At 46.9% G+C, this 27,372-nt stretch overlaps 1 protein-coding gene across 1 annotated transcript in view; it reads right to left on the reverse strand.

Annotated features, from left to right (window-relative positions):
• Positions 1-8,425: 8,425 nt before the first annotated feature.
• Positions 8,426-27,372, reverse strand: part of LOC149367864 (uncharacterized) — a 70,358-nt gene continuing 51,411 nt past the window's right edge. The window contains exons 6-8 of the mRNA XM_089567428.1: positions 25,647-25,726; positions 16,779-17,001; positions 8,426-8,520 (exon numbers count right to left, since the gene is read on the reverse strand). Coding sequence (XP_089423554.1) covers positions 8,497-8,520; positions 16,779-17,001; positions 25,647-25,726 — 327 coding nt within the window. The 3' untranslated portion in view covers positions 8,426-8,496. The remainder of the gene's footprint in view (positions 8,521-16,778; positions 17,002-25,646; positions 25,727-27,372) is intronic.

The following is a 27,372-nucleotide window of genomic DNA, read 5'->3' on the forward strand; positions in this document are numbered from 1 at the left end:
GTAATCGGCATATGGTTCTTCGAGTGAACTTATTTCGCCACGGCACAAGCGATTGGCCCGCTCAAAAAAATTACCTTCTCTATTACGTTGTTCAAGTATGCGTCTATATATATTCACGCCCGACCGGAGAGTTGATAAATGCACGAAATCGGCTTCTAATTTTGATCAGAGACAACAAAGGCTGTGGTCCTTATTTTAATTTAAACGCAAATCACCTCGAGAGATTTGTCAAAAATCAGCGCAGAAAGCGAAAGCTGCGCACTGATCCGCGTGCTGACACATGATACCTCGCATGGCGTTTTGTGTTACTAAAACGTTGGGACGGAGTAAAAAAATAGAAAAGCGAAAAGCTGGAACGCACCTAGTTCTGGCACGCATCGTAGTGTCTTTTCACAGTGGAGAGGGTAGCGCAACACTGCATCGGCATTTTACTTTTCAAACGAAGCGCAGCCGTTTTAACCCAACGCTGGGCAGCGGTTTCGTTTTCTGTACCGTGCCAACATTGAGGACTTAGTTCTCGGAGCGCCGAGAGATGGCGCTGCGCATTTCGCATATCGTCTATTATCGAAGGGTTTAAAACCAGCTGCAAACAAAGAGTAGAGGAAGAGCGCGCCGAGTCTCAATCTTGACCGCTTTTGAATAGCCTTTCTTTTAAAAATCGACTTTTTATTGTAAATAGTATTAGGCTTAGTAACAGTAATAGGCTTAGTATTAGTAGTGTTTCCGGACACAGGAAAGCCGTTGATCTGGCTTAAGTAGTAAGCTGGTTAACTAATTTCTGATTAACTTTTTAACTGTCAAAGCTTGGCAGATTGATTAGTGATTTGTAGCAGGTCGTTAGTAATAGCTATATAAGTTTTTAGTATTTCGAAAACGTGGTTATCCTCGGCGCAGTGACTTGTCAAAATTTCGCTACATCGCGGCAAACTAAATATGCTTTAGAAATTCATGCAGGAAAAGCAACCTTTCCAGTGCACGCATCTAGTCAAAAAAGCCAAAGCGCAAAAGGTAATCGCGTTTTCGAAAATTTACAAAATGACATGGGTATTACTGATAGCCGGTTACAAACTTCTAATTACAACTAGGCACCTAACTCTGCTAGCTCAAAAATTAAGTATTCAAAGTTAGTTAACCAGTTTACAACAAGGACGATTGACCGGTTTTCTGGTGTCCGCCAACACTGGTGATAGTGTGCTTACAAAGCCCTATTTTTACCTAAAAAGAAAACGAATTTTCACAATTCCTTAGTTTTCCCTGAGACACCTGATGTAAGCCGCCCCTGCATACCATGCGTTTCACCAAAGCTGTCCTGGAATTTTAAAAAATATATGCTTTTTCAGTAAGGAGAACGCTTTTTTCGGCACAGAATTGACAACGATGTAGCACATGAGAATACAACTAAGACAAGCTAAATAGTAGGCTGGTTAATTAATAGCGAACAGTGAACTTCTTAACTATCACTTTTATTCTTTTTCTTTATAGAGGTGTGTGGCCCACCGTAAGTAATATTTATTTTTTATTCATCAAATACTGTCAACCCTAGGGCGAGGGATGTTGCAACAACCTCAATACAAGTTTTTAGAGCCTAGACAACGTAGTCGCCCTCGGCTCTGTGGCCCAAAAAATTTTCGCTTCTTGGGCCATGTCGACTGGAGTGGTTTTTTTGCCTGTCATCATCATCATAATCATCCTGACTACGCCCACTGCAGGGCATAAGCTTTTCCCACGTCTCTCCAATTAACCCTGTCTTTTGCCAGCTGTAGCCACCGTAACGCCGCAATCTTCTTAATCTCATACACCCAGCTAACTTTCTGGTGCCTCCTACTACGCTAGCTTTCTCTTGTAATCCACTCCGTTACCCTTAATGTCCAGCGGTTATCTTGCCTTCGCATTACATGCCCTGTCCAAGCCCAATTAGCCCAATTAGCAATATTTTCAATTATATGTTGTACTTTATACAGATAATTGTCCTTGCTTTTTTATATCATTCCTTTGCCTGTGTTTACTCATGCGTTCAATTTTTTTTACTTCTTACATAGTGTGTAACCTTTCGGCGCCACTTACCTGCTGTACATTCTTATTCCTTTTTTACTGTTTTTTTTCTTTCTCGTTAGTGTTGTTGTCCGTTGGTACAAATCTTGAGTTTGCTCCCCCTTTATGTAATGCCCTCGGGCCTTTAAGGGAAAAATAAATGAAATGAAATTCCTTTTGATTTGGTCTAGGATGTCATTAATCCGCCTCCACGTTTCTGCTTCGTAGCTGAGTATCGGTAAGATACAGCGGTTATATAATTTTCTCTTGAGGAATGTTGGTAAACTGCAATTCATGCTCTCATAGATCATGATTTGAGAAAGCCTGCCATATGCGCTCCACTCCACTTTTATTCTTCTAGACATTTCCCTCTCATGATCCGGATCAGTAGCCACTACTTGCCCTAAGTACACGTATTAACTTACAACTTCCAGCAACTCGCTACAAATTGTGAACAACTGTTCCTTTGCGAGACGTTGAACATTACTTTGGTGTTTTGCATGTTAATGAAAGACCTACCGTTCTGCTCTGCCGGTCCTAATCATTGATCATGTTTTGCAGCTCATCTCCTGATTGACTTAGCAAGCCACTGTGTCCGCGAATCCCAAATTACCTAGGTATTCTCTATTAACTCTTATACCCAATTGTTTCCAATCCAGGCTTCGGAACACCTCCTGTAGAACAGGCGGTGAATAGCATTGGCGAGATTGTGTCTCCCTGCCTGACACTCTTCCTCATTGGAATTTTATTGCTGACGTTATAAAGTAATATGGTAGCTGTGCAGTCCTTATTCAAGTATTCAGGTAAGGTATTCATGATTGGAAAATTAGCAGAATGCAGCACTCAGGCTTTCGCCTTTCACCACTTTAGCCGCTAAAGTTCCTCGTAATTTTACTTTGTTCATTCTGATTCCACGTCTTCAGAGAAGCTTTCAACGAGTTGGTTATCATGACCTCTTATTGCGCCTTATTACGATAGCTGCCAACCTCTCCTTAAAGTTATAAAACTCCTCCATGTTGCTAGCTATATTCTAATTGGTAAGGAATCCCACACAAATTCCCCTCTGTCCGCTAATCCACGATAGCACAGTAGGTGCCCGCCCTTTAGTACTCTATACGCCTGATCTGTGCTCCTAACGCCAGAAAGCCCTATGACTAGTTCTTCGAACAGCACTGCTAGGCTAGCCTCACTGTATAAGGTTCTAGCGTCAAACGTTGCCAGGTTCAGTTTCCTATAGGGGCTGTCCGGAGTCGGTGATTCTTAGCACCTTCCGCTGCGTCACAGACCTGACCGCCGCCTTGGAAGGAAGGGAAAACTTTATTTTTACTAATGCTTATTCCTGCGGTTTGGGGGCATCTTCAGAGACGTCTTGGTTCTACCCCCAGGAGCCTTCTCTGTCGAAGTCGTCCGCCTCTATTCAATGGTCGGTTGCCCTCAGTCCAGGGCTCCGCTGGCCACTGCCGCCCGTTGAGCTCGCTGTACCAGACCTTGTTGGTCTTCACAGCGGTCGCTGGACAGCAGAGTCTCCCAGTGCTCCGCACTCGGGTTTTGTATTTTGGGGACCACGTCTATGTTTTTTTGTTTAGTATATGTAGGTTTGGGAAAGAGCCTGTTTGTAATTGTCTCCAAGTGACAGCTTCCTCTCTGCTGAGAGATTTGTGCGGTGGGGGATATCGCATTCTTCTGCCTCTATAGTTTTGTGGTATGGCCGAGTATTCCCTGGGTGCTGGCGCGAGTTCCGCGGTCTCGTCGGATGCTCGGAAAGTAATGTATCCTCGAGCTATCCTGTCGGCCTCTTGGTTCCCTGCCACCCCCGTGTGCCCCGGTACCCGCACAATTTTGTGTGGGATCTTGTCATTTTGTTCTTCCTGGTTTTTAATTCTGTCGCTAGCTGCGAGGAGTATACGGAGCGCGTGACGACCTATCCCGCCATTCATGTAATTTCGGCAGGCTGTTTGAGAGTCCGTGAGTATTGTTAGTGACCGCCCGGTTCTATAGCCCTCCGCCACCGCTAGAGCAACAGCTACTTCCTCGGACTCTGCAGCTGTGCAGCCTCGGTGGGACGCGCTGATAATTTCGCGTAAAGACGAATCGAATGAATGCCTGAATGACCGCCTCCGTGAGCATAATCGTAATGTAAGTAATAAAAATGAAAATGATGGGGAACTTGTGAAACGCTTGCAACGCATGTGTAAAGTGCAAGCCGTTACTAGACAAGTGTTTTTTAGTTGGGAAAAGTAAGGAAAAGCGCACTCGTGAAATTATTGAAGCCAATTATTGAAGGAAGTGCCTGTGTAAGTACTCCTTCCGTCAGACTCTCAAAAAAAAAGAAATTGCTTTCCTACGCTAGCAGTGAATTTGCGCATGCTTTGAGATGACACGGCAAAAATGCATGTAAAAATTCTTGTGCTTTTGTTTCTAATAAAGTTGTTGGAAGTTAGCGCTGTGTGCGTCTACTCGTTCTTGGTCCCTTGTCCTGTTTGCGCTATTGCTCATAAATATGAACCAACAAGCCCGAATTTCAACGTTGTTAAAACATATTTCTAGTTCAACGGGCCCTTTTCAATGTGCTTCCCTGGATCCGTCTATGACAGTCACGCTCACTGCCGTGGCCACATGCTGTGCCAGGACTCTCTCGTTCTGCATTCGGAACCACATCTTGCTGGAAGACGTCAAGAAGCTCTTTGGTGGCTTCCTTCCTTCAGCTGGTCACACAGCAAGAGTGTGCAAGATCATGAAAGCTGAGTTCAACAGAAAAGCCATACTCTACAGACAGCTCTTGGCTGCTCAGCAGTCCGACTTGTTTGCCGCCTCGGAAGCTTCTCGCCAACTCCAGCAATTCCTCCGGATCGCGGCTAGCAGCACCGAGTTCTTCTGGACCACGCAGATGAACCAGCTTCGGAATGGAGTCAAGCTGCAGCAGCAATCAGATTAGGACCAAATGCATGTTCTAGAACCGCTGGACCTTCCTCCCGTTGTCTCTCGTGTCCTCGCCCTAGGGCCCAAGTTCGCAGTTCCGCCTAAGCGTTCGCCCCCGGAACTCCTCTCGTTAGTGCACAGCATATCCCGGCATGCACCCGCCAGTTGGCAAGATCGCTGCATCTTGGAAGGCGTTGACGTTATTTCCCGCTCCAATACAGCCCCATCTAGGCAACCGGTCAAGCAGTTCCGAACCTTCCTCGAGAAGAAGGATCTAACTGTGATTCCCGCCGATAAAGAAGGTGGTTTTGCGATTTTATCCTCGAAACTTGTTAAGTCAAACGCCGATAGCGCTGTGTCTTCTGTGTTTGCTTGCCATGAGGGCATAAAGCTAGCTAAAGTTAAGAGGCAAGCGATACAACTGTGTAACAAGTTCAACCTGTGTAGCCTCTCTAAGAACATTTCAGACGGAAAACAAAACTTTCTTCGTGTATTTTTCAGTGCAAAAACGCATAAGCCGGAGGTGCCTTTTTAGGCCTATCGTGTCTGAACAAGGGACGTGGCAAAGACAGGTGTCTCGTTTCTTGCAATCTAAGCTCAGCCTACTTAAAGCAGAAGACCCGTTTTTAGTAAAAAAAATTCTAACGAAGTTTTTGATTTTATGCAGCCGGGTAAATGTGATAAACTTCGCGTTTTTCAGTAGATATTAAGGACCTGTACTATTCCCTGCCGCATGATATGTTAGTAAAATGTGTTGAAGAGTGTATTGAACAGTTCGGAATCGTTGCTTTGCAAAACTCAGCAGGTATTAACACTAGATGTTTTTTAGAACTTTTATCCTTTTATCTGAGGTCCACATTTATCTTGTGGAATGATAAACCTCGCCTTCAAAAAGAAGGGATTTGTATCGACTAATGTATTTCCCCGATCTTAAGTGACCTCGTTTTAGCAAAACTTGACAAAGCCGTTATGGACAGATTAGACAATATGCAGGTTGCCAAGTTTTTAGATACGTTGACGATTTCCTGATTTTTGTTGAAATTGACCATGATTCCTTTGAATCCAAGGCTTTTAACATACTATGTTCAGACAAAGTTTTAAACCTCTTGTTCTAACTTTCGAACTGACTTCTAATGACGAGCTTAGATTTCTTGACATTAGCATCATCTTTCACCCAGGTCATACCTGCTGGGCTTATGGACACCGCGATAGCAAGCCTCTCCTGCCCTTCAAATCTGCCCACTCTAAACTGGTCAAAAGAGCGATAGCGAATCTGTGCTTTGAAAATGCCCTCCGAAAATCCTGTCCGCAGTTGATGTATGCAAGTTTGCAACAACAGTGCAGTAGGCTATCGCACGCTGGCTATCCTGGTCACCTTCAGATTTCAGTAGCGGAAAGTTTACTCAGGAAGGCAAACACTGAGCTGCATCCTTGTGCGCATGGGCCCTTAGAAAGACAGAAGAAAAAAAATGGCAGTTATCCCATACTTGCATACGATCTCTCAAATTCTTAAGCGCATTGCAAATTGGATAGATGTGTCGGGTGTTTTTTCTGCCCCTTAAAAGTTAAACAGTCTATGCAAGGTAAACAAAGTTGTTCGTCCTTGGGCGAAAGAATGCACAAAGAAACGCCAAATTCCGTTTGCAGAATGCAAGGTAGGCGTGGTGTACCAGATACCACTCTCATGTGAACGACAGTATGTCGGTCAAACTGGTCGCTGCCTGAGTGACCGCCTCCGTGAGCATAATCGCAATGTAAGTAATAAAAACGAAAATGATGGAGAACTTGTGAAACATTGCGACGCATGTAAAAAGTGCAAACCGTTACTAGACAACTGTTTTTTAGTTGGGAAAAGTAAGGACAAGCGCACTGCTGAAATTATTGAAGCAGAAAAGATAGCCAGGTTAGGAAGTGCCTGTGTAAGCACTCCTTGTGTCAGACCCTCAAAAAAAGGAATTGCTTACTTACGCTTGCAGTGAATTCGCGCATGCTTTCGGATGACACGGCAAAAATGCATGTATAAATTCTTGCGCTTTTGTTTCTAATAAAGTTGTTGGAAGTTAGCACTGTGTATGTCTACTCATTCTTGGTCCCTTGTCCTGTTTGCGCTATTGCTCCGAAACATTTAAAAGCATGTATACATTTCAGGTTTCCACCGATCTTGACCGCAGAAATCGTCTTGGTTGATAATCAGTGACCCGCATGCTTTTCCATCGACGAGCCTGGTTTATAAAAAACAAAAAATAAGCCTTGGAGACTCCTTAACCCTATTCCTAAAAAAGAAAATGCGACAGCATTCAGTTTGCCTGCTACTGCTTCTACAATGAAGGTATTGTTCTTGTGATATTCCCGCCAAAACTCTCGTTGGAACCTGTTCTAGTGCCTTTGTATGGCATGCATGAGTCATAACCTTCCTGAAAATTCCATTACATTCCATCAGATTTTCATATTAGATCGTCTAATCCGACCGAACAATTGGCCTTAATACATCCACTAATCCCCTTGGGTGGGCTTAGTTCCAGAATTTTAGGGGTCCTTTGGAGTTCTTACGGGAGGCCCGACTTCAAAATTTTTGGGTTCACAAATTGTAAAATTTTGGCGCTGCTCTATGATTGGTTCTCTGGCAGTCACGCGTTGTTAGTGACGTCATGTCCCTAACGACCAATGAGGGAAAATCGTGAGAGAGAAGCCACAAATTTTTGTGAAATGAGAATTTAAACGTGACTGCATTAAAACCAAGTGGTGTGAAGGCATTGCGGGTTTCTTTGGAATTTGCTCTCGCTTGCATGCCTGCAATAAAAAGTCGTCGAAAGCAAGCAGGAAGTTTTTGCTCACCTGATTATTAACTAAGGGTGTGTTAACTACCATCGAAAGGGAGCGTGGCAGACAAGAGCAAATTGAGAAGCAAAATTGGGTAAATTTGATTGGTACAACTGCATTGCTAGTGGTTACAAAATCGACGAGCTGTTACTCCGATTCAATCTGAAGCAAATATATATTTTCCCTTTGAATTTTGCTGTCCCCAAATGTAATCTTCGTGTTACGTTTCACTCGTTCGTATAAAAACTGGAAGGCGCAGAATATTGATACTCTGTCATCTTTATCTACAAAGAGATGCAAATGTGCAGAACTTGGATGGTAGACTGTTATGCGGCTGTTTTTTTTTTTGCTAGTAGAATGCTATTCTCTACTAGAAGCAACAAAAATCTATCGATTTGGATAACTATAAAACTTTTAGTGTTTGCCACAAAACCATAATCCTAGTTAAAATGAATCAAGGCAGTAGAAGGAGCAAAGTAAAAGAAATACTCAGGTATTACGTTCTGGAGCAGATGAGAAAACCGGTCTATAGTAACCCTGAAAATGCATAGGAAGTACTGGTCCTATCCGGTGCCCTTAAATAAACATGATGTAATCTGCACAGTGTGAATTAACACAAACATTTTGTCCCTGCCACCGACGATGCTTGACTTTATTATTTCCGAGAAGCGTATGAATTTGTTTAAGGAAATGTTTGCGAGAGAATGGGCTGGTATCAGCAGGGCTTCACGTTGTGTATTTGGTTGACTCCTGGAAAAGAGAAAAGAGAGAAAAAACACCACGTCCGTTAAAAAACACCCGTTCAGTCGGGAAACGTTTACGTAGGCCAGACAAGACACTAGCTTCAGCGCTCTTGGCTACAGTGCACTTGCTTCATGAAGAGTCAGAGTTCCTCGATTAGGTTGGAGGTTTTTCCGGTTGCGTTTTTGTACAGTCACGTGAGTTTTGAGCATGCTCGCTGTTGTTGATAGCAAGAAGGCTGTCCCGTACACTTTACTACACTTCGCGTGCTAGCGCGGTTTCATGCTTTTGATTGTATCGTACGGATAGGAGCAGCGTCGGACGTCCCTTGACACTTACTCTTTCATCTGCTTGTGATGCTAACGCAAAATACAATGTGTTAAAGCAGTTCAAAGAACGCAGGTGATTTCTAAAACTGAGTAAGCTGACTCTCGTTCACCCTTTAGAGCTGCGGTATTATTGTGGGTATGCGTTGTTCATTTCTCTTAGGAGAATGATGACAGCAAAAATGAAAGATTACCACCCGATGGAAACCTCTAGCTGGCGGATTGAGCCGTCTGACCTAATCATGTTCGCAGCTCAAATTTTACCTAGCTCTTACTCAACGCCGTTTTATGCAACACTGAACCCGTCAGAAAATTTGCTGTCCCTCTTTACTATCGTGATATGCTTTACAATAGCCTGATCACGCCGTTTATCGCGTCTAAGCTCCTTGCACTACTGCTGGCGGTCAGGAACGGCGATATTTTGTTTTATTCCAGGATTCATGCAGCGCCCAAAGGCATTATTGCAGGTGGACGAAAAACGAAATCAAGCATTACATATGCCATAGTCTGATGATGCGACATTTCGAACAACACATGGAAATGCCATAAACAACAATTTACGCACACACTAGCGCACAGTGAATTAGGCTGCATATTCGCAACGAAGTTATCATTTTCGAAATGTTTTATAACGGCACTGTGAAGAATGTGTTCGAATATTTTGAAGCTTACGCTTGTAAGGGTAATTGGACAGTAATTTAAGACCTTATCATTGCAGCCAATTTTGTGCATTGTGACTATGTTAGCTATTGTACATTGCGCAGGAAGAAAGCCCCAGACTACCAATTTTCTGGCATAACTTGACCAGCGAAAGAACGAGACACGAGGAGAAGAAGAACACAGGACAACGCTGTTCTTCTTCTCCTCGTGTCTCGTTCTTTCGCTGGTCAAGTTATGTCTGATGTACACCAACTAGCCCACATGGGTACCTCGTTACCAATTTTCTATACAGTATAACCAAATAATGAGCTGCCACCTCAGCGCATGCTATCAAAACATAAGACGGGATACAATACGCCTTACCTTGCTGCTTGGCTTTGAATAGTTTACGTTTCTAAGTATTCTCTACTTCACCATAAGAGAAGCGCAAAGTGCAGAGTATAAACAATTTTGCATAAACTATTGTTGGGAAGGCGTCAAAAAAGCCATGAATATGTTGGTTCCCATATGCTTCTTACCCATGCAAACCGATGGCAAATTGCAAAAAAATATCAACCCTTCTCAGCAGGCAGGGCCACTGATAAAGGCTAGATGCATATCTTTATCAGTGATTAGAATCAGTAATTACCAGTATTACCAGGGAAACGAGGTGGTCGGATAGGATATACGAGTAATCTCGGCATGGAACTCGTCGCGGTGGCTCTCTAATTCCATCTGAGATCCATGGGAAGAGATGACAGCAGTTTGGTAGGCCGAGAGTGCGTCGAGAAAAAAATTAGCTAGTGGTTCAGTATTGCTAAGCACGAAATATTGTGCGAAAACGTGGTTTTTTGCTGATGTACACCACTGCCGCGTACCTCAAAGCGCGATTGAGGTGTCCACTGATCCAGGAAACCAGTTATAAGTCTTCCCTCTCCTCAAAATCAACAGAGTTTGCAACGTTGCCAACGTCAATTCTGAAGAAAGGCACATAGCTCGCTCCCCGGGTCAGTGGATGCGTCATTCGCGCTTTGAGGCACCTGGTCGTGGTGATAGAGAAGTTATGCCCTGCATGCGCTGGCGTTGACAACGCTTTGGCAGAAACACAGCACAGGAGCAATAGGCCGCCGTAGAGTCATTAGATAAGCCGTCGGCGTTCATTGGGTTCGTTGGCGTTGACAACATTGTAGACTCCGTTGATTTTGAGAAAAGGAAAGGCGCAAAAATACATGAGTTTGTCGGTGGACGGTGATGGTGGTGGTGGTGGTGAAAAGCATCTATTATATGTACAGAGAGGTCGTGCCATCGCGTACTCACAGCGCGAGGTGCCCACTGACCCGTGAGCCAGTTGCAGTTGCTACTCAGGTGCTTCAGACAGACACATACCGCTGAAACGCGGGCAGTGCGGCTAGAAGTGCTTTCGCACCAAAAACCGTAGGATGAAAGGAATCGACCGAGTGCGCAAGCTCAACGAGCTTCTTAGCATCGGCTATCGGTCTGTCATGTGGACCGATGGCGACAAGCGCTGATGAAAGAGCTCGCGAAGCAAGGCGTAACCGAAAGTGGCAGCTTAGTGTGGAGACTCGGCCCGTTTCGTCTTATTTAAGGTTTGTTTCCTGGCGGTGTCCTTTCTAGTTAACTAACACGAGGATGCGTCGGCGTCGCAGCAACACGAGCGCCACGGACGGCGTAATTCCTGCGTGCGCGCGCGCGGGAAAGCGCTCGCTCTTTGGCTCGGGTACTCAACGCGCGTTGACCTTCCGTCGCGTAGTGGGGACTTTCGCCCTCTAGCTCGCTCCGCCCGCCTCGGAGCTTCTCGCGCGCCCTAGCGTGGGCGGGCATTCGCTCGTAACTGTGCTGGTGAGTCGGACGACCTCGATTCCTTAGCGTATTTTGTTTTTAGCTAGCGTTATTGTTGTTGCAGCAATAAATTCTTTGTTTGTGTCAGCCAATGTGTCGTTCCTTTGCTCCCATTGAAAGCAAAGCCCGCAGTGGCTGGCGTGCGCTCGGTAGTGCTCGTGATCACGTTGTCGGGTCGGCGTTTTTGAACTGTGTCAGCTGCGGTTAAACGGGGCGAACGTATTTATCCCCCTATTACAACCCCACTCTTGTCACCCAGGAGCTGCTGGGTGTGCCGCAGCCATGGCATATGCTTCCGGTCCTCCAATTCTTCGGAGGAAATGAGCTGTTGCATGCGGCGGTATTCAGAGGCCGTGGTTTGCTTAATCAGCTCGGCATCCAACGTGTGAAAAGGCGCCGAGGCAGGCTATGCTAAGATATGGTCCCAGACATCGAGGGACATCTCGGGTGGTAGGGACGCAGCGACATGAAACTTCCGCGTCTGTGGTGATATACAAGCAACAGCAAAATGGGTGTTTACTTGGGCTAGCCACAGTTGAACATCCAGCGCATGGAAATGGGGAAGGGAAATAGAGATCCTAGAGACATCGCGAGTGGAGCCCCCACTTGGGGGTGTGCTGGTGTTCCCGTCGGCGTTGTCCATGCTGCGTGTGGCCGCTCTGGCCGATATCCTAGGTCACCTTTTGTAGCGTCTAAGCAAAAAAAAAACTATATGGGACAGGTTTAGCTGACACACTTTCCGCGTATATGCCACGTTCGCGACGTTTTGCCCTATGACATGGGCGCAAAGCTCAAGCCAATCTCAGCGCTGCCATGCCTGCTTATGTTGCGAGCTTTCGGCAACGGCACCGCTCGCGGGCGCTCCGGGCAACGAGCTCTGCTGCTGCCTGGCTGCCGTGGTCGTCGCTAGGCTTATAGCCTGTTTCGCATCGAAGTCGCAGGGGCCGGCGCTTCGGAAGTCGCCTGAGCTATAATAAAAGGCCTACTCCACACACCGCTCTACTGTCAACAGCATCATCTCACAATAAAGTAATAGTATCGTCAATTTCCGCGACGCCTTCGGCAGCGGAGCGAGCGGGCGCCAGGCGAGCCGGACCCCAACGTCAGGCCAGCGACCGCTGCGAGGCGGTTGTGGCAAGAAGTTTGCTTGTATCACAGTCGTTATCTTTACCAGCAGCTCAGTATTGGTCAGCGATCCTCAAAAATGACATATTTTTCACATTTCTCATCCCAGAGTTTATTATTTAAGTCAAGAACACACTTTAGCTCGTTTTCATGACGCTGGCAGACGGGCTCCAGGCTAGCCGGCCGGCCGGCATGCTTGGCGTACTTCACGTTCGCACAAGAAAATACAAAACAGCCATGTCCCAGAGATTATGCTTCATAGATTTGAGCAACGACAATATACCTGTGCAAAAGAGGATCTTTCGGCAACAACACCGCCTGCGCCAACGCCGGGCGGCGAACTGCGCGCTGGTGCCGGCTGCCCTAGTCGCCGCTAGGCCTAGCTGGTTTCGCGTCGAAGCCGCAGCTGACGGCGCTTCGGAAGTCGCCTGTGCTATAATAAAAAGCCTACTATTCACATCGCTTTACTGCGAACTCGTCCCATAATAAAATATATCTTCGATTTCCACGACGCCTTCAGAAACGGAGCTAGCAGACGGCAGGCGAACGGCACCAAGTAGCAGCAGCACCGAAGCGGCTGTGGGATGAAATTTGCTTGTATCGCCGTCATCACTTTTACGAGCAACTCGGTATTGGCCAACGATCGTCAGAAATGATGCAATTTTGACATGCATCTATCCCTGGGCTTGCTATGAATGTGAACAAACAATACTAGCGTGTTTTTCAGTCGCCGGCGGCCCGCATCAAAGCTTGCAGACCGGTCCGGAGTGGCTCGGCCCCGAGCGCCCTGAGCCTCGTGCTCTACGTCATCATGACGCTGCCGCTCTCCGCGCTCGCATTGTCTCCCGCTTCCCGTCGTTGCGTTTGCCGCGCGCGGCTCGTCGTTGACATCCAGCAGGTTGGACGCATGCAACGAGCTGCGTTCTGTCGTTGCGACGACGATCGCAACGACGCGCCGCGGCGAATTGCACGCACTTTTCGCACATGTGTCCCCGCCTGACGTCTGGTGTGCTTGGCAACCATGAACCACCACCTCTTTGAATATAAACGCTGGCACGTGTGGTGGGATTAAAGTTTTAGCAAAATTTCGATTTGAGCTAGCTGGGACATTGCAAGATAGAGATGAAACCAACACAGCTAAACGAGGACACGTAAAGGCGGTTTCATATGCATGCGATTCTCGCCTGCGACGCTGCGAATTCTGTCGGTCTGCGACTGGGGAGGGCCGTCGGTCTAGCCGCAGACGGCCTGCGACCAAGTTCCGTCCGGTTGGAATTCAGTCGCAGCGTCGGTGCGTTCGCTCTGCGACTGACCAATGGGCAGCGCCGAGACGGCGCGTGACGTGACGTCACGTGGGAACTGTTGCCGCGGCCACGGCTGGTCTCGAGCCTCGAGGCGCGCGAGCGAGAGAGCGCGCGCGTCGTGACCGGCCGCGGCAACAGCTCCCACGTGAGGTCACGTCACGCGCCGTCTCGGCGTGGGGTCACGTGGGAGCAGTTCCCGCGGCGTAAGCAAAACTGTTTATTCTAATCAAAACATACGAAATATTGCCTTGCATCTAAAAACACGCTGGTCACAACATCATCAACACATTCCGTGCAGCGTTTCTGTCGCGTTTAATCTGGGTTGTCTGTGCGAACATCGAGCAACCTGCGTGTCCCTCCGACCGAATTCGCTGGGTACGCGTTGCATGTGAAAGCACTGTGCGAAAATGGCACTGCGGCGTCACCGACTAGGCCGGCTATTTTCGTTGTAGTCGCAGCATGTGAAACGGCCCTAAGGCATGAGCAAGACAGGACAGCGCCTGTCCTGTCTTGCGTGTGCCTTTCACATCTTAGTTTAGCGTCGCTTATTTTATGCGTCGCTCATTTTATGCGTACTTTGACAGACCTGAAAGTTCTGCTCCACTGATGTGTTCGAGGCTTCCATACTTTCGCATTTTGCGTGCTAATATCTTCTGTAGCTACCTACCCCATACTTCTACTACGAACTTTCGAACATGTTAGTAGCGTTATGGTCATCCCTTGCAGACTTCTAACGACGCGATCTGAAAATTTTGCTGTATTTAATTTATTTGCTATTCATTTCTTCAATGCCTGCACCACCATTAAAGTATCACAAGAGGGCAATTTCACTCAAAAACAAAGAAAATTATATAAGGTTTTCGTGCCCTCCATGCGCGGTAAAAAGCATCAGCATATTAACTGAAATTTATTACTAACTTTCTAGCTACGGCAGCTAAAGAACATATTTGTACCGAAAACTTGGAGACGGTCTCTGGCACGCGCGTGTTTCGTGCTATACCTTGTAAACTACAGTCCGCTGCTCATCCGTCTTCGACCGCATGATCACTTTTTTCTTTGCAATTTTTATGGTCCCCTCGATAGATTAGAAAAACATAAATCAATAAAGAGAGGGAGCCCGGGCCAACAGAGCCAGCCATGGTTACTCTCAGGTGCATGCACCGCCCACGACGAGGCACAGATGCGAGCGCCACCACGACAGAGCCCAACCTCTGCGACTATCGCTAGGTGAGCAAAACGTAGGTTCTCAGCCCTAACTTTCGCCACCTCCAGTAGTTACAAACTACCCTGCTAGAATGCAACGCCGCCTGCAAACCCACAGCTCGTCAGGACAACAAGCTGTGGTTTCTGAAAGAAGAGGTCGCCCGAGGTGCTCGAGGCTGTCGCGAACACGTGGCGCTAGTTGGCTGAATGGGATTTCCTAGTCCTCACGGCTCTCAACGTCTGGTTTTTAGTAACACAGAGAAATCTCCTAGTCCACGCCCATGCCGTCACGAAATCGACTGTGCTCTGCCTTTTAGAGCTGTGGATGGACCGCGCTTATCTCCTAGAAAGTAAACAAGCGCCGCTTCGTTGCCGGGGCAAAAACGCCCGGTCAGCCGCGCCGCTGGTGCTGCCTCCCACTCCCGCATGTGGCATCGCGGCCACCAAAATGAGAACGACATCGTCCTCGCTGCTCTATACGTGCCTCTCAAGGCTTAGCTCAAAAGCAACTTGAAATTCATCAGTTTTTTTTTTCTGGCACATTCTACTGAACTTCGCCAACCTAGGTTGTCGGCAACTTCGACCTTACGGTGATGTGGCATATGCAGTTCACCACGAAAATCGCATGCGAAGGCTTCGTCCTAAAAACAAATCCTCTTCAACGAACAGTCTCTCAGAACTCGTGTATAAAACTGGTGCATACCCGCCACTGCTGTGCAAGGACTGTCAATAATATTGGCGCCGATTGGATCACCATAACATTCATCATGCATCATCACCAGCGTCATCTCACTCGCATGCAGTAAACGCGTCGTCACGTTAAGCATAATGACTGCAGTGACATCACTAGCGCTGGCCTTTACCGTATCAGTTAGCAAACGTGGGTCACTTATTTCCGCTTTTATTTTTCCGAGCCATTTCTGAGAGTTCTGGAAAGGCCAAGCTGCGCATGCGCGAGGAGCGAGTGACGTCAAACGGCGCGCGGCTGGCGCGCGGGGGCCGCCGCCGGAACCGCCGCCGCCGCGCGCTCTCCACCGCCTCGCCGACAGTCTCCCTCTCTGCCTGATGCGTAGTAGTGATTGCGCATCGCCATCTGCGTGGTTTGTGGCGTATATAAAATTGGCAGTGGCTTAGCTCCTTTGTGTTGTGTTCATTGGCGTTGGCTTTGTCAACGTTTTACACTCCGATCGTTTTAAGGAAAGGAAGGCGAGCGCGCGCTAGGCTAGGCACGCCAGCTGTGCGTAGTGACGTCACTTGCTCCTCGCGCAGTATGGTCTTGCAAGAGCACGCGAAACTGTGATACTGTGGGCAATGTATCTCACGCAACAATATATGGCTACGCGCAGATGTTGCTTTCGCAATCCTCTAGGTTTAACCAGAGCTAAACCATAGCCAACTTTTTTTGCTTTGTGATCAGTTTCTTTTTGTCGAACCACTATGTCGATCCGCTTTCTTGGCATTAGGTATGTCAAGCATTATTGCTGGACTGATCAACATGCCAGAGTTCTGAACAAATTACAGCAAGTGATAGGATTCTAGGCATCGAAAACTACAGCATGGACTGAACACACGAGCGCTCACTATGAAAGTTCTGCGCTACGTACCGTTGAAACAGTAGTACTTACAAAGAAGTTCCAAAATTAGGGTCATACACTTTTCTCGCTCGCACTGAAATTTGCATTTAGAAAAAAAAAATAGGCGCACAGCATATGCGAATAAACCACCTCCCCTGATAGTGACACTAACGTGAAGTAAGGCACATTGAAAAGCTAATATATAACACCAGCATAGATCGTTCAGGCGTACTTACAATTAGAACATGTCTAACGTTGAAATTTGATTCGAAGCGTGGTATGTAGTTGTAGCCGTTCTGGACAAGGTCCTTGAAAACTGCTACCACCGGCGTGGACTCGTAATCTGTTGTAAATACAAAACTTTCTAATGTAACTCGGATGCCAATCCTCACGATTATGCCCGTCTGCGATGGATTCTTCAGGTCGGGCACAGCACCACGTGGTCTGTATAATCTAATCCTAAATTAGAAAATGAGAAAGAAAGGAAACGCATGCGTTATCACGTTGTTTTATTTCAACGTGCAAAAAAACATTTTGATGCAACACCATACAATCTATGTTCACTTTTTCTTATTTTCATTTCTGTCATGACATCACCGTCATTTTGTGCAGTACGAGCTGACAAAACTACTACCTTAACTACTACCGTTTGCCTTCTCAGTGTGTTAACAGTCTGCAATGGACATGTGCTCTCAGCATTTGCGCTTTCTGTGGTGTCAGTATTTCGGATATGGTCGCTCTGCAGCTAAAGGTGCAAGGAACCCTGTGGCTCCAATGTTCTGCTATGATTTCCGTAAATGCATTTACAGCTGGAGAGTAGCAGAGAGTTCTTTTTTTAATACCCGCTGAGTTCTCTTAGTGGAAATGACACTGAAGTCCTGTGCTCAAAGACGCGGGACCGAATCCCGTTTGCGGTGGCTGCATTTTGATGGAGGTGAAATGCAAAATCAACTGTGGGTTGTGCGATCTGAGGGACGTTAAAGAACCCCAGGTGTTCTAAGTTACACCTTGTTATAAAAATCCTTGATAATCCGAGATAAAATTCAATTCAATTCTATAGACTTCGTATCGAATATGTTGTCTTCCTGTAGATATTTCGCTTTGTCTATTCATAGTCTACACACTGTCAGAGACAAAAAATCTCCTAAATGTCATCATCAGCCTGACTATGTCCACTGCAGGGCAAAGGCCTCTCCCATGTCTCTCCAATTAACCCTGTCCTTTGACAGCTGCGGCCACTGTATCCCCGCAAACTTCTTAATCTCATCCGCCCACCTAACTTTCTGCCGCCCCCTGCTACGCTTGCCTTCTCTTGGAATCCACCTCGTTACCCTCAAGGACGAGCGGTTATCTTGCTTTCGCACTACATGCCCAGTCAAGCCCATTTCTTCTTCTTGTTTTCGACTAGGAAATTATCAACCCGCTTTTGCCTCCTCACCTACCCTGCCCGCTTCTTGTCCCTTAACGTTACACCTGTCACTTTTCTTTCCATAGCTCGCTGCGTTGTCCTTAACTAAGCTGATCCCTCTTTGTTAGCCTCCACGTTTCTGCCCCATGCATAGGAGAGTACCGGTAGGATACAGCTGTTGTATACTTTTCTCTTTAGGGTTATTGGCAAACTGCCATTCATGATCTGAGAGAATCTGCCATGTGCGTTCCACAGCATTCTTATTCTTCTAGTTATTTCCCCCTCATGATCGGGATCAGCGGCCATTACGACGCTCATTCAGCGGATCAGCGGCCATTAGACGTACTCCCTTACCCCTTCCAGAACCTCGCTACCAATTCTCAACTGCTGTTCCTTTGCTAGAGTGTTGAACATTACTTTGGTTTTCTGCATGCTAATTTTTAGACCCACCTTTCTGCTCTTCCTGCCTAACTCATTGATCATGCTTTAGTGTTCATTTCCTGAGTGACTTAGCTGCGGTTCACTTGAGAGAAAATCTATGGATTGTCTAAAGGGTGTCAATAGGTTCTGTAGACTCAATATAGTTGTCTAGAGGATTTGGGCATAAGTACACTTGATTGACAAGAGTCTATGGACAGTGCACACACCGTGTAATGAAATTGTGCAAGGCTTATGCCCTGTGCTGCTGCATCTCTCGTAGTCAGTGTGGAGATTAGGGACGTTTAAACAAGTGTGACGAAGGGGACCTCTTTCATTTGTGAAAGAGTGTTCTCTGCGGCAGCGTACTTTCCTGACGGCGTACTTAAAATGTGGACAGAAGTCAGGTTTCGAGCTTCATAGTCCAAATTTCATTCCCAGGCTTATCCAAAACGCTGGCGGTGATATATTGCCGCCGCACTGTTAAGATTTTTTTTCTCAAATATCAGCCAACAAACCATAGATAAAATGCCTTGGCAAAAACTAATTCACTGTTTTGCAAGTGCAGCACGTGCAGCTGCTGGTTACACGTGCAGCTGCTGCTGGTTACACGCGCACTTCACCAAGCCTGAGTTGAAGTGAACGGGTGCAAGAAAACAAGGAAGAACATAAGAGACAGAAGAGCACTAGCTGCCAATTGAGTTAATTTACCTTGAAATCCGCTTATAACCTTGGTTATATAGGGTGTTTCACGTAAGTCTTTGCACTTTTTTAAAAAAAAATTGGCTTTTTTTAATTACAAGAGCGCTTTTTCCGGCATAGCTTTGTCACTGGTGTAGTTCATCAGAATGCAGCTAAGACGTGCTAACAGCAGGGTGGTTAAGTAATAATGAATAGTTAACATTCTTACTAACATTGTTAGGCTCCTTAATTACTGAGAGGCGCGTAGCCCACGGTAATCTCGATATCAGTTTTTAGAATTTCGAAAATGTGGTTACCCTTGGCGCCGTGGCACAAGATATTTTGGCTACTTCGACGAGTTACGTGCACTGCAGAGGGCAGTCTCGAGAGCGTTTAGTTCAGTCCGTGTGAAGGAAACGTAGGGTGCAAAGTACAAGACCTTGCTGAGGGCCAGCGAGTGGGCAACTCAGCACGCAAGAGCCTCGTGGAGACCTGAGCGCCGAGTGACCAGGGGCCGCAAGAGGTGAGTTACCGAGTGGCAGGGGGTGACAGCGTGGTGGAGGGCTTGCACGTTCTTGGCCGCATGCAAAGGAAAGCCAAATAACTTTGCACAGGGATACGACAGAAATGGGAGAGCCAGAAAGGTGGAGAGAGACGAACTGGTTGTGCGAGTGCTGGTATGAGGAGTGGTTGAGAAAGAGAAGCTCGGATTTCTCAGGAGCAGGAGAGGCCAGCGGTGGTGAGAAAGTAGTCAGTGAGATCTAGGCCACGTACGTGACTGGGAGAGCCAGACGAACACCAGAGAGTGATGTTATCGGCGTAAAAATACGGTGGAGGTCGGGAATTTCAGCTAGCTGGGAGGAGAGAGGAGCCATAGAAAGATTGCAAAGGGTAGGAGAGAGAACAGCAGCTTGAGGAGAGCCACGGGTGAGGTGGTGGGGGTCGGACAGATGGGTGTCTACTCGAAAGCGAGCCACTCACTTAGGAATGAGCGGATATCAGAGTACATGCAGGAGCCACAGTCCAGGGAGGCGTTTTGAGAAAGGATGTGGTCATGGCAAACACCGTTGAAGGCCTTGCGAGCATGGAAGGTCACATGTGCGTGAAGTTGGGTGGAGGTAGGTGAGAGAAAGGTGTGCTGGAGAATCAGCAACATGTCTTGTGCGCAGACGCGGCGTCGGAAGACGATGAGAGAAGGGGGGAAGAACTCCCTCGCCTCAAGAAAATTAGAGAGCCGGGTCAGGGCCATTCGCGCAAGGATCTTACCAACGCACTGCGTCAGAGAGATTGGGCGGAGGTTAGAGGGAGAGGGAAGTTTTCCCGGCTTTAGAATCATAGAAATGAGGGAGTAGGTCCAGGAGCTCGGTAGGCAGCCGCTGTCTCAGGCTCCATTGCAGGTCTGAACGACGAATTCTTTGGCGCAGTCAGGAAGGTTACGAAGTGTGGTGCATATAATGGTATCCCTCACCGGGAGCCGAGCGTGTAGCGTTCGCAGCCATAGCCGCTTCGAGCTGCCGGAGAGTAAAATTGTGGTCCAGATCGGGGTTAGGTCCACCCGAGTACACCGGGTAGGAAGGTGTCAGAGGGGGCGGGAGATACAGAGAGGCAAGCTGGTCGAAAACATCGGAGAGAGTCCCCTGAGTGAGGGCTTAAGCTAGAGTGGGAGCAAGGACAGGTTTAGTGCCAAGGAGAGAGAGAGAGAAAAAAATTTTAATGAGGGAAAGGTGGAGAGGTCGCCCGGTGGCAACATGGCGCTGGCCTGCTACTCCACACAGGGGAAAGGGAAGAGGAGGAAAAGGAAAGTGCGAATGAAGGCTGATGATGGCATAATACAATGAGTTTCACGGGTGATGTCTATACACACACACACACACACACACACGCACACGCACACGCACACACACACACAACACACACACACACACCACACTGGCTGGCACTCGCATCGCGGTTAGTAGACGCACATAAAACTCGTAAAACTGGTGTCTGCAACACAAACACCGACACATGTCATTAACCATGTAGGTTGTGCACAGGCAGTCACAGACGAGTATCCAGGCCTGTTTCACACAAAAAGTTGAGCAGGGCCTTTATCACACGCCACCAATCAGAACGTCTCGTCCTGGCGCCCAGAAGAGTCTCCTCAGAGAGAGGGCGAGAGTCGAGTTGTTTCACGGTCGCCTCCAATGTTCTTCTTGCAGCAGTACAGTTCGGGCACTCGCAAAGAAGGTGTCCAATAGTCTCTGGAGTGTGGCACTGTGCGCAATTTGGGTTACTTTCGATGCCAATCTTGTCAAGATAGTGTTTGGTGTAGGCAACGTACGCCAAGCCGTAGCCGGTGGAGTAAAGTCCCATGACGTCGCACCACCATAGATGGCAAATGTAATCGTGAGCCAGCGTCAAGCTTACAGACGCGGTCCTGTTGATGACTCGAATCATGCCAGTGCGACTGAATTGCCGCTTGCATTAAATGCGCCAACAAGGCTCCAATGTCTGATCTGGAAAAGGCTATCTCAATGAAAGCACCATCACTATGTGCCATCCGAGCCTCGGCGTCAGCACGCTCGTTTCCCGCTATGCCGCAATGGCTCGGTATCCATTGAAACTTTGTGATATGCCCGCGGTGGAAAGCTTCGGCTAACAAAAGCACAATCTGTTGAACTAGCTGCTCGCATGCCCTTGGTTTTAGATAAGTTTGTACGACCTGCAATGCCGATCTCGAGTCGCAGAATATAGTCCATTGCTGCGCTGGCTGGTGACCAATATAAAGTACGGCTTCTCGTATGGCTGCCAATTCGGTTGCCGTAGAGGACGTTTTGTGCATGAGCCTGAAAGGGTGACATGAGGCATTTCCTGGCACTATCATCGCTGCAGCTGAAGAAGTGGTCGTCACAGATCCGTCCACGAAAACATGCTGGGTGTTAGTATACATAGATGTAATGTATGACAGCGCCAGCTGTTTCAGTCTGACTGTTGGAATGTGCGTCTTCTTTGTTATACCTGGAATTGTTGTCCGTATAGATGGTTTTGGTACTGCCCAAAGTGGCACCTCCGCAATCTGGTGTGGCGCGTAGTTCGAAGGCGCTGCATTGCGCTGCATCCAAAGGGCTCTGGAAAAGGTTGCATCTGGACGCACCGCACTAATGTTGGTCAGGGGGTGATGACGATGCCTGGTCAGATGCCGCAAATGCACACGAAGTGGCTCCTGTTGAAAATAAATTCGTGCTGGGCAAGAGCGGGCCTCATAAAATGTGCCCCATGTAGAAGTTTTACATGGCAAACCCAAGCATACTCTTAAAGCACGAGCCTGCGCGCTTTCAAGCGCACGCAGGCCTGATAGTCTGACCCCCAAGAGAACGGGTGCACTGTATCTGAGAAGACCGACTACCAGCGCCTGGTACACGTGTAGTAAAGATCGCTCAGAGGGACCCCAACATTTTCCTGCCATACACCGCACAATGCTTGCAAAGCTGTCGAGCTTTTTCTTGAGCACAGAAATGTGCTTCGTCCAGGACAGGTCACGGTCTATCGTAACACCTAAGAATTTGTGATGTGTTACGTATGGAACAATTTGCCCGTCGATTGTGACCGGATACCACGCCATTAACTTGCGTGGGAAAGCCAATGTTACGCTTTTAGTTGGCGAAAGTTCAAGCCCCTGACGGCGCAAGTACGCAGACGTAATGGAAACCGAACGCTGCAATCTTGCTTGCACTTGGGGACGCGTGACACTTGATGTCCATATGCAAATATCGTCTGCGTAGGCGGATATCGAAACAGTCTTCGGTAGTTGTTTGAAAAGGCCAATGAGCACGAGATTGAACAACGTTGGACTGAGCACTCCTCCCTGAGGAACCCCACAAGCAACATGGTGATCTGCTGTGTCTCCTTCAAGAGTCTCCATGTAGACTGTCCGGTTTGTCAAATAGCTTGCAATCCAATTGTGTAGACGTCCGCCTATACCACATTCATCGAGTGCATTTAGTACTGCATTAAAGAGAGACCATGCGGATCGCGAATGCAATTCAGAGTCAAGGCCATCACAAAGAGCACTCCAACGAGAGTGCTCGAGGGAGGCGCAGTGGGCGACGATCTCGGCGCGCAGAGCAGTGATCCGGGAGGAAAGTTGGGCACTGTGGGGCTGGGAGCGAAAGGAGCGTTGAAGACGTTTACGGCGACGGCATAAGCGGAGAAGTTGAGGGTCTGGGTCTGGGATTGGTGACGAGAGCGAAAGCGACGGCTACTGGACATCAGCGCTGCGGAGATGCGCGACGTCCAGTCGTCGTAGAATTGAAAGGAGTCGGAGGTTAGATAAGTGCAAAAGGCCTGCCATTCAGTGTGAATGACGGGATGACATCGAGGGATGTGGGAAAGAGATGTTCTAATATGGATGAGAAAGCGGTCGCTTGGAAGAGTTTCGGCTGTGGCCTGCGAATGAAAGGAAAGTGAACCCCGAGAAAAGGGGAGGTCGGGTGTCATGGGGCGCTGTGAGACAGTGCCTGCTCGAGTAGGCGAGCAAGGAGTATTAAGAAGGGTGAGGTGGCGTTCCTGGGCTACTTTTCAATCGCTGTGTTAGATTCCCTGCTATGCCCTCCTGCACAATCGAAAATGAGATTGGAAGGATGTATGAATAAATAAACGTTGCATTGGCAACGTTTCTTTCGTTACCTTAATAGGTTTATTGTGAGTACTGGCATGCATATTGTGAGTACTGGCATTTATTGTGAGTATATACTGTAGTCTAGCTAATGAATAGAAAATAGCGAAAGTTATTCCTATACACAAAACAGGACGCAAACATGACGTTTCAAATTACAGACCGATATCACTAACGTGCACGGTAGGAAAATTATTGGAACACATTATACTAAAGCGTATCACCAGTTATGTTGAGCAAGAGAACATTTTATCGCCTGTTCAACATGGATTTCGGAGGGGACTTTCAACTATCACCCAATTACTCGAACTAACACATGATTTATTTCAGAGCATTGATAACCAAAAGCGAATTGACTTGACTGCACTAGATTTTTCTAAGGCGTTTGACAGAGTAAGCCATAAAAAACTAATAAGCAAACTTAGATCAACTTTAGGTAGCGGCCCTATTATCAACTGGATCGAGGATTACTTAACTCACCCCAAGGGTGCGTCATTGCTCCACTTTTATTTCTTATCTTCATTAATGATCTGCCTTCTAACATACAAGTTAAAATTAAATTTTTTGCCGATGATTTCATCCTTTACAACGAAATTAACTCTATAAATGACCACGATGATTTAAACAGCGCCCTTCATGAAGTAGTAATTTGGTGTCACAATTGGCAAATGGAACTGAACATTAACAAAACAGCCTTCTTATCTGTAACCCATAAAAAACAAAGGTTTGGTAGTGGTTTATTAGGGTTTAACTTCCCGAAGCAACTTATGAGGGACGCCGTAGTGAAGGTCTCCGGAAATTTCGACCACCGCTCACCCCAGCTCACGAACACAAATACCTTGGATTAATCATTTCGCATGATCTAAGATGGGAATCACATATGAACAGTATAGTATCATCTGCTCTAAAACGATTGTTCTTCCTTAGAAGACGGCTTCGAGAAACGCTACCGGAGACCAAACTTTTAGCATATAACACATTTATACGATCAGTTCTCGAATATGGAAACACGATTTGGTTTCCCTACACACAACTGCTCATTAATAAACTAGAAGGAGTGCAGAGAAAGGCAATTATATTTATCTTTAACAAATGCAGGACAAGTGATTCACTATCCCAACTACTAAATCAAGCATGTATCCTTACTTTACAGAAACGCGCCAGACTGGCACGACTTAAATTATTGTTGCAATTAGTACATAACACGTTAGACATAGATACTTCGTTATATATATCTGTAGATGAATCCAGACCATCCCGGCATAAGCACCCATTAACTCTTAAAGAGTACGCATTCCGAACCGACTGTTTCAGATATTCATTTTTCCAGCTTGCCATAAAAGAATGGAGTAGTTTGAACCCCTCTATCACTACTAATACATCTTTGCAGAATTTTGTAACTCTGGTAGAAGAACAGTTGCGCGATAACTAAATCATAATTATACAAGTACAACAGACCACTCGTATCACTGCATGTAACAGCATCTGTATGAACACATTACTTATAATGCATAAAATTGCACCCTCTTCTGGGAAAAACGCTCTTTCGTTATGCATTTTATTTTCTGTTATCTGTGGCTTTTTACCTATAATCATGTAATTACTTGCAAATAACAGTGTTTTTAATGTATGCCATTCCATTTGTATTCGATTTGTTCCTTACTATGTGCCCATCCTGCAAAAATCCCAATGGGATTGACAGTATCTGAAATAAATAAATGCTACGCTTCTACTGGGTTCCCGGTGATTTTGCATGAATAAGGTAGATTTTGTACCATGCTTTCACTAAAATCGGACTGCTGCTAAGTAGTGACCCTGAACAAATAACTTGCATGGGCTGTACCGACACTGTGCACACGTGTGGAAATTGTTTTTTTTTTTGTTACTATGAAGACCGTAGGTAAAGGAAGGAATTAAGAGGTTAGTGTTTTGCGCACTTACGGGCCGCTTCCTTGGTAGATACCCGTGTATAGAAGGTAGGTTCCCAAGTCCAACCTCACAAACGATGGCAGATTGTGGTGCTGCAGATATAAAGGAAAAAAGTTGTCTTGAGGACATTCAGTAATAAAGCGGTACCAAAGGGTGTGACTCGGCTACAATATAAAATTGCTGCAAATCGCCTGCAAAACCTGTAGACCCGAACTAACTGCTTCAAAACCCGTAGACCCGGTATAACTTGCTTGGAGCGTTTGCTGCTGCAGCGAAGTTACCCTGCGTACTGAGCGGAGGCGGCGTCGAGTCCAGTCCACGCTCACTTCGTGTTCATATGCCCCGTCTTGCGCCCCGCGCTATCTGCGTCGTCTTCCGATAGGGCACGGAGTCGAAAAAGACAAAGCCAAATGCCTCTAAATGTCTAAGAGAGAGAAAATGATTAATTACAGGACTCCGCTGGCCGCAGCTGACTTGCGGGCTAGCTGGATGATCCAGGCTGGCTGGTCCGGGTTGTCCCTAGTCAGGGCCTCCTACCACTGCTCGTGTGTCGGATATGGCATTATTATGGCATTAACGTTTTGTCCGGTTTGTCCTGGCATTCCCAAGATGTAAGGTAGAGCGTGGGCCTTCCTCCACCCCAAGGACAGTAACTTGAGTATTGTGTGGGTCTGATCTGGTGTAAAATGTGAAGCACTGGATATGTGTTTCTTTTTCTTCCCCTCCAGTCAATGGCATCCGAGAAGGACAGCTGTTTGTGTAGCGGTAAGAATTGTCTTCTTTCTGGCCTAAGGTGTTCTAAATGTTTGTTTTTATTCTCCTCTATTCAAGGTCATTCGAGGAGTAAAGCTGTTCGTGTGGCAGTGAGAATCGTCTTCTTTCTTGCCTAAGGTGTCCTAACCTGTCACCATACGGTCCTAGGAGGATGTGGGGTAGGATGTTCGCTTCCCGTTTTTAAGATCTCGCTGAGCATCCTCGATGATAAAATATGAGAATATACTTAAAGCTATACAATAATGTATTGGTCATGTAAGTCCGTAGAAACCGCACCTTCAAGGAGAGTAGACACTGAATTTTCGGTGCCGTGATCTCTCATTCGCAGTTATGCGTAGGACGTTACTATACATAGGTCACCACCAGTTGTTCCCCTGCGACTCTAAATAATGCGCAATTGCAGCTCTTCTCACAGCTGTTCCAGCTTCAACTGCTGGCCGAGTCATTTCAGTCGTGTCAAAGGTCAGTATACGTCGCGTGACGGAAGAAAAAAACTGCGATAAATACGCTGCTTGGTCAGGGGTAGCAACCTCCCATAAATACCACTGTCCCGGAAATTCAGACCCCACCGTCGATTCCGCCCGTAGCAGTCGGAGTGAAGCCAACCGGAGCGTCGTATCGTTGTCATGAAACCGGCCTCTAAGTGAAAAAAAGTTTGTTCTTAAGCAGGATTCCAACCGCCGCCAGAAATAATTAAGCAGCTTCGTTTCCCACTGCACCAGACTATTCGGCCACCTCCGCAGCCGGTTAATTTTTTCATTATTTTTTTTTCAAACATAAAGTCTCCTTCGACCACTAATTGTGCTGGAATAGCTGAAAGCCGAAACTAACCGGAGCTTCCTACCCCACGCTTGGTCGTTTCAACTCTCTGCAATGCTAAAGCGAGTCTGCCTGAAGTTTCGGAATCGAAACGAGTGAAGAAGTGGTTATATCGCAATTCTTTCATGCCTCACGAGAACTTTAG

This window comes from Amblyomma mixtum, chromosome 1, assembly GCF_055824585.1.
Source record: "Amblyomma mixtum isolate Tamu chromosome 1, ASM5582458v1, whole genome shotgun sequence".
NCBI lineage: Eukaryota > Metazoa > Arthropoda > Arachnida > Ixodida > Ixodidae > Amblyomma > Amblyomma mixtum.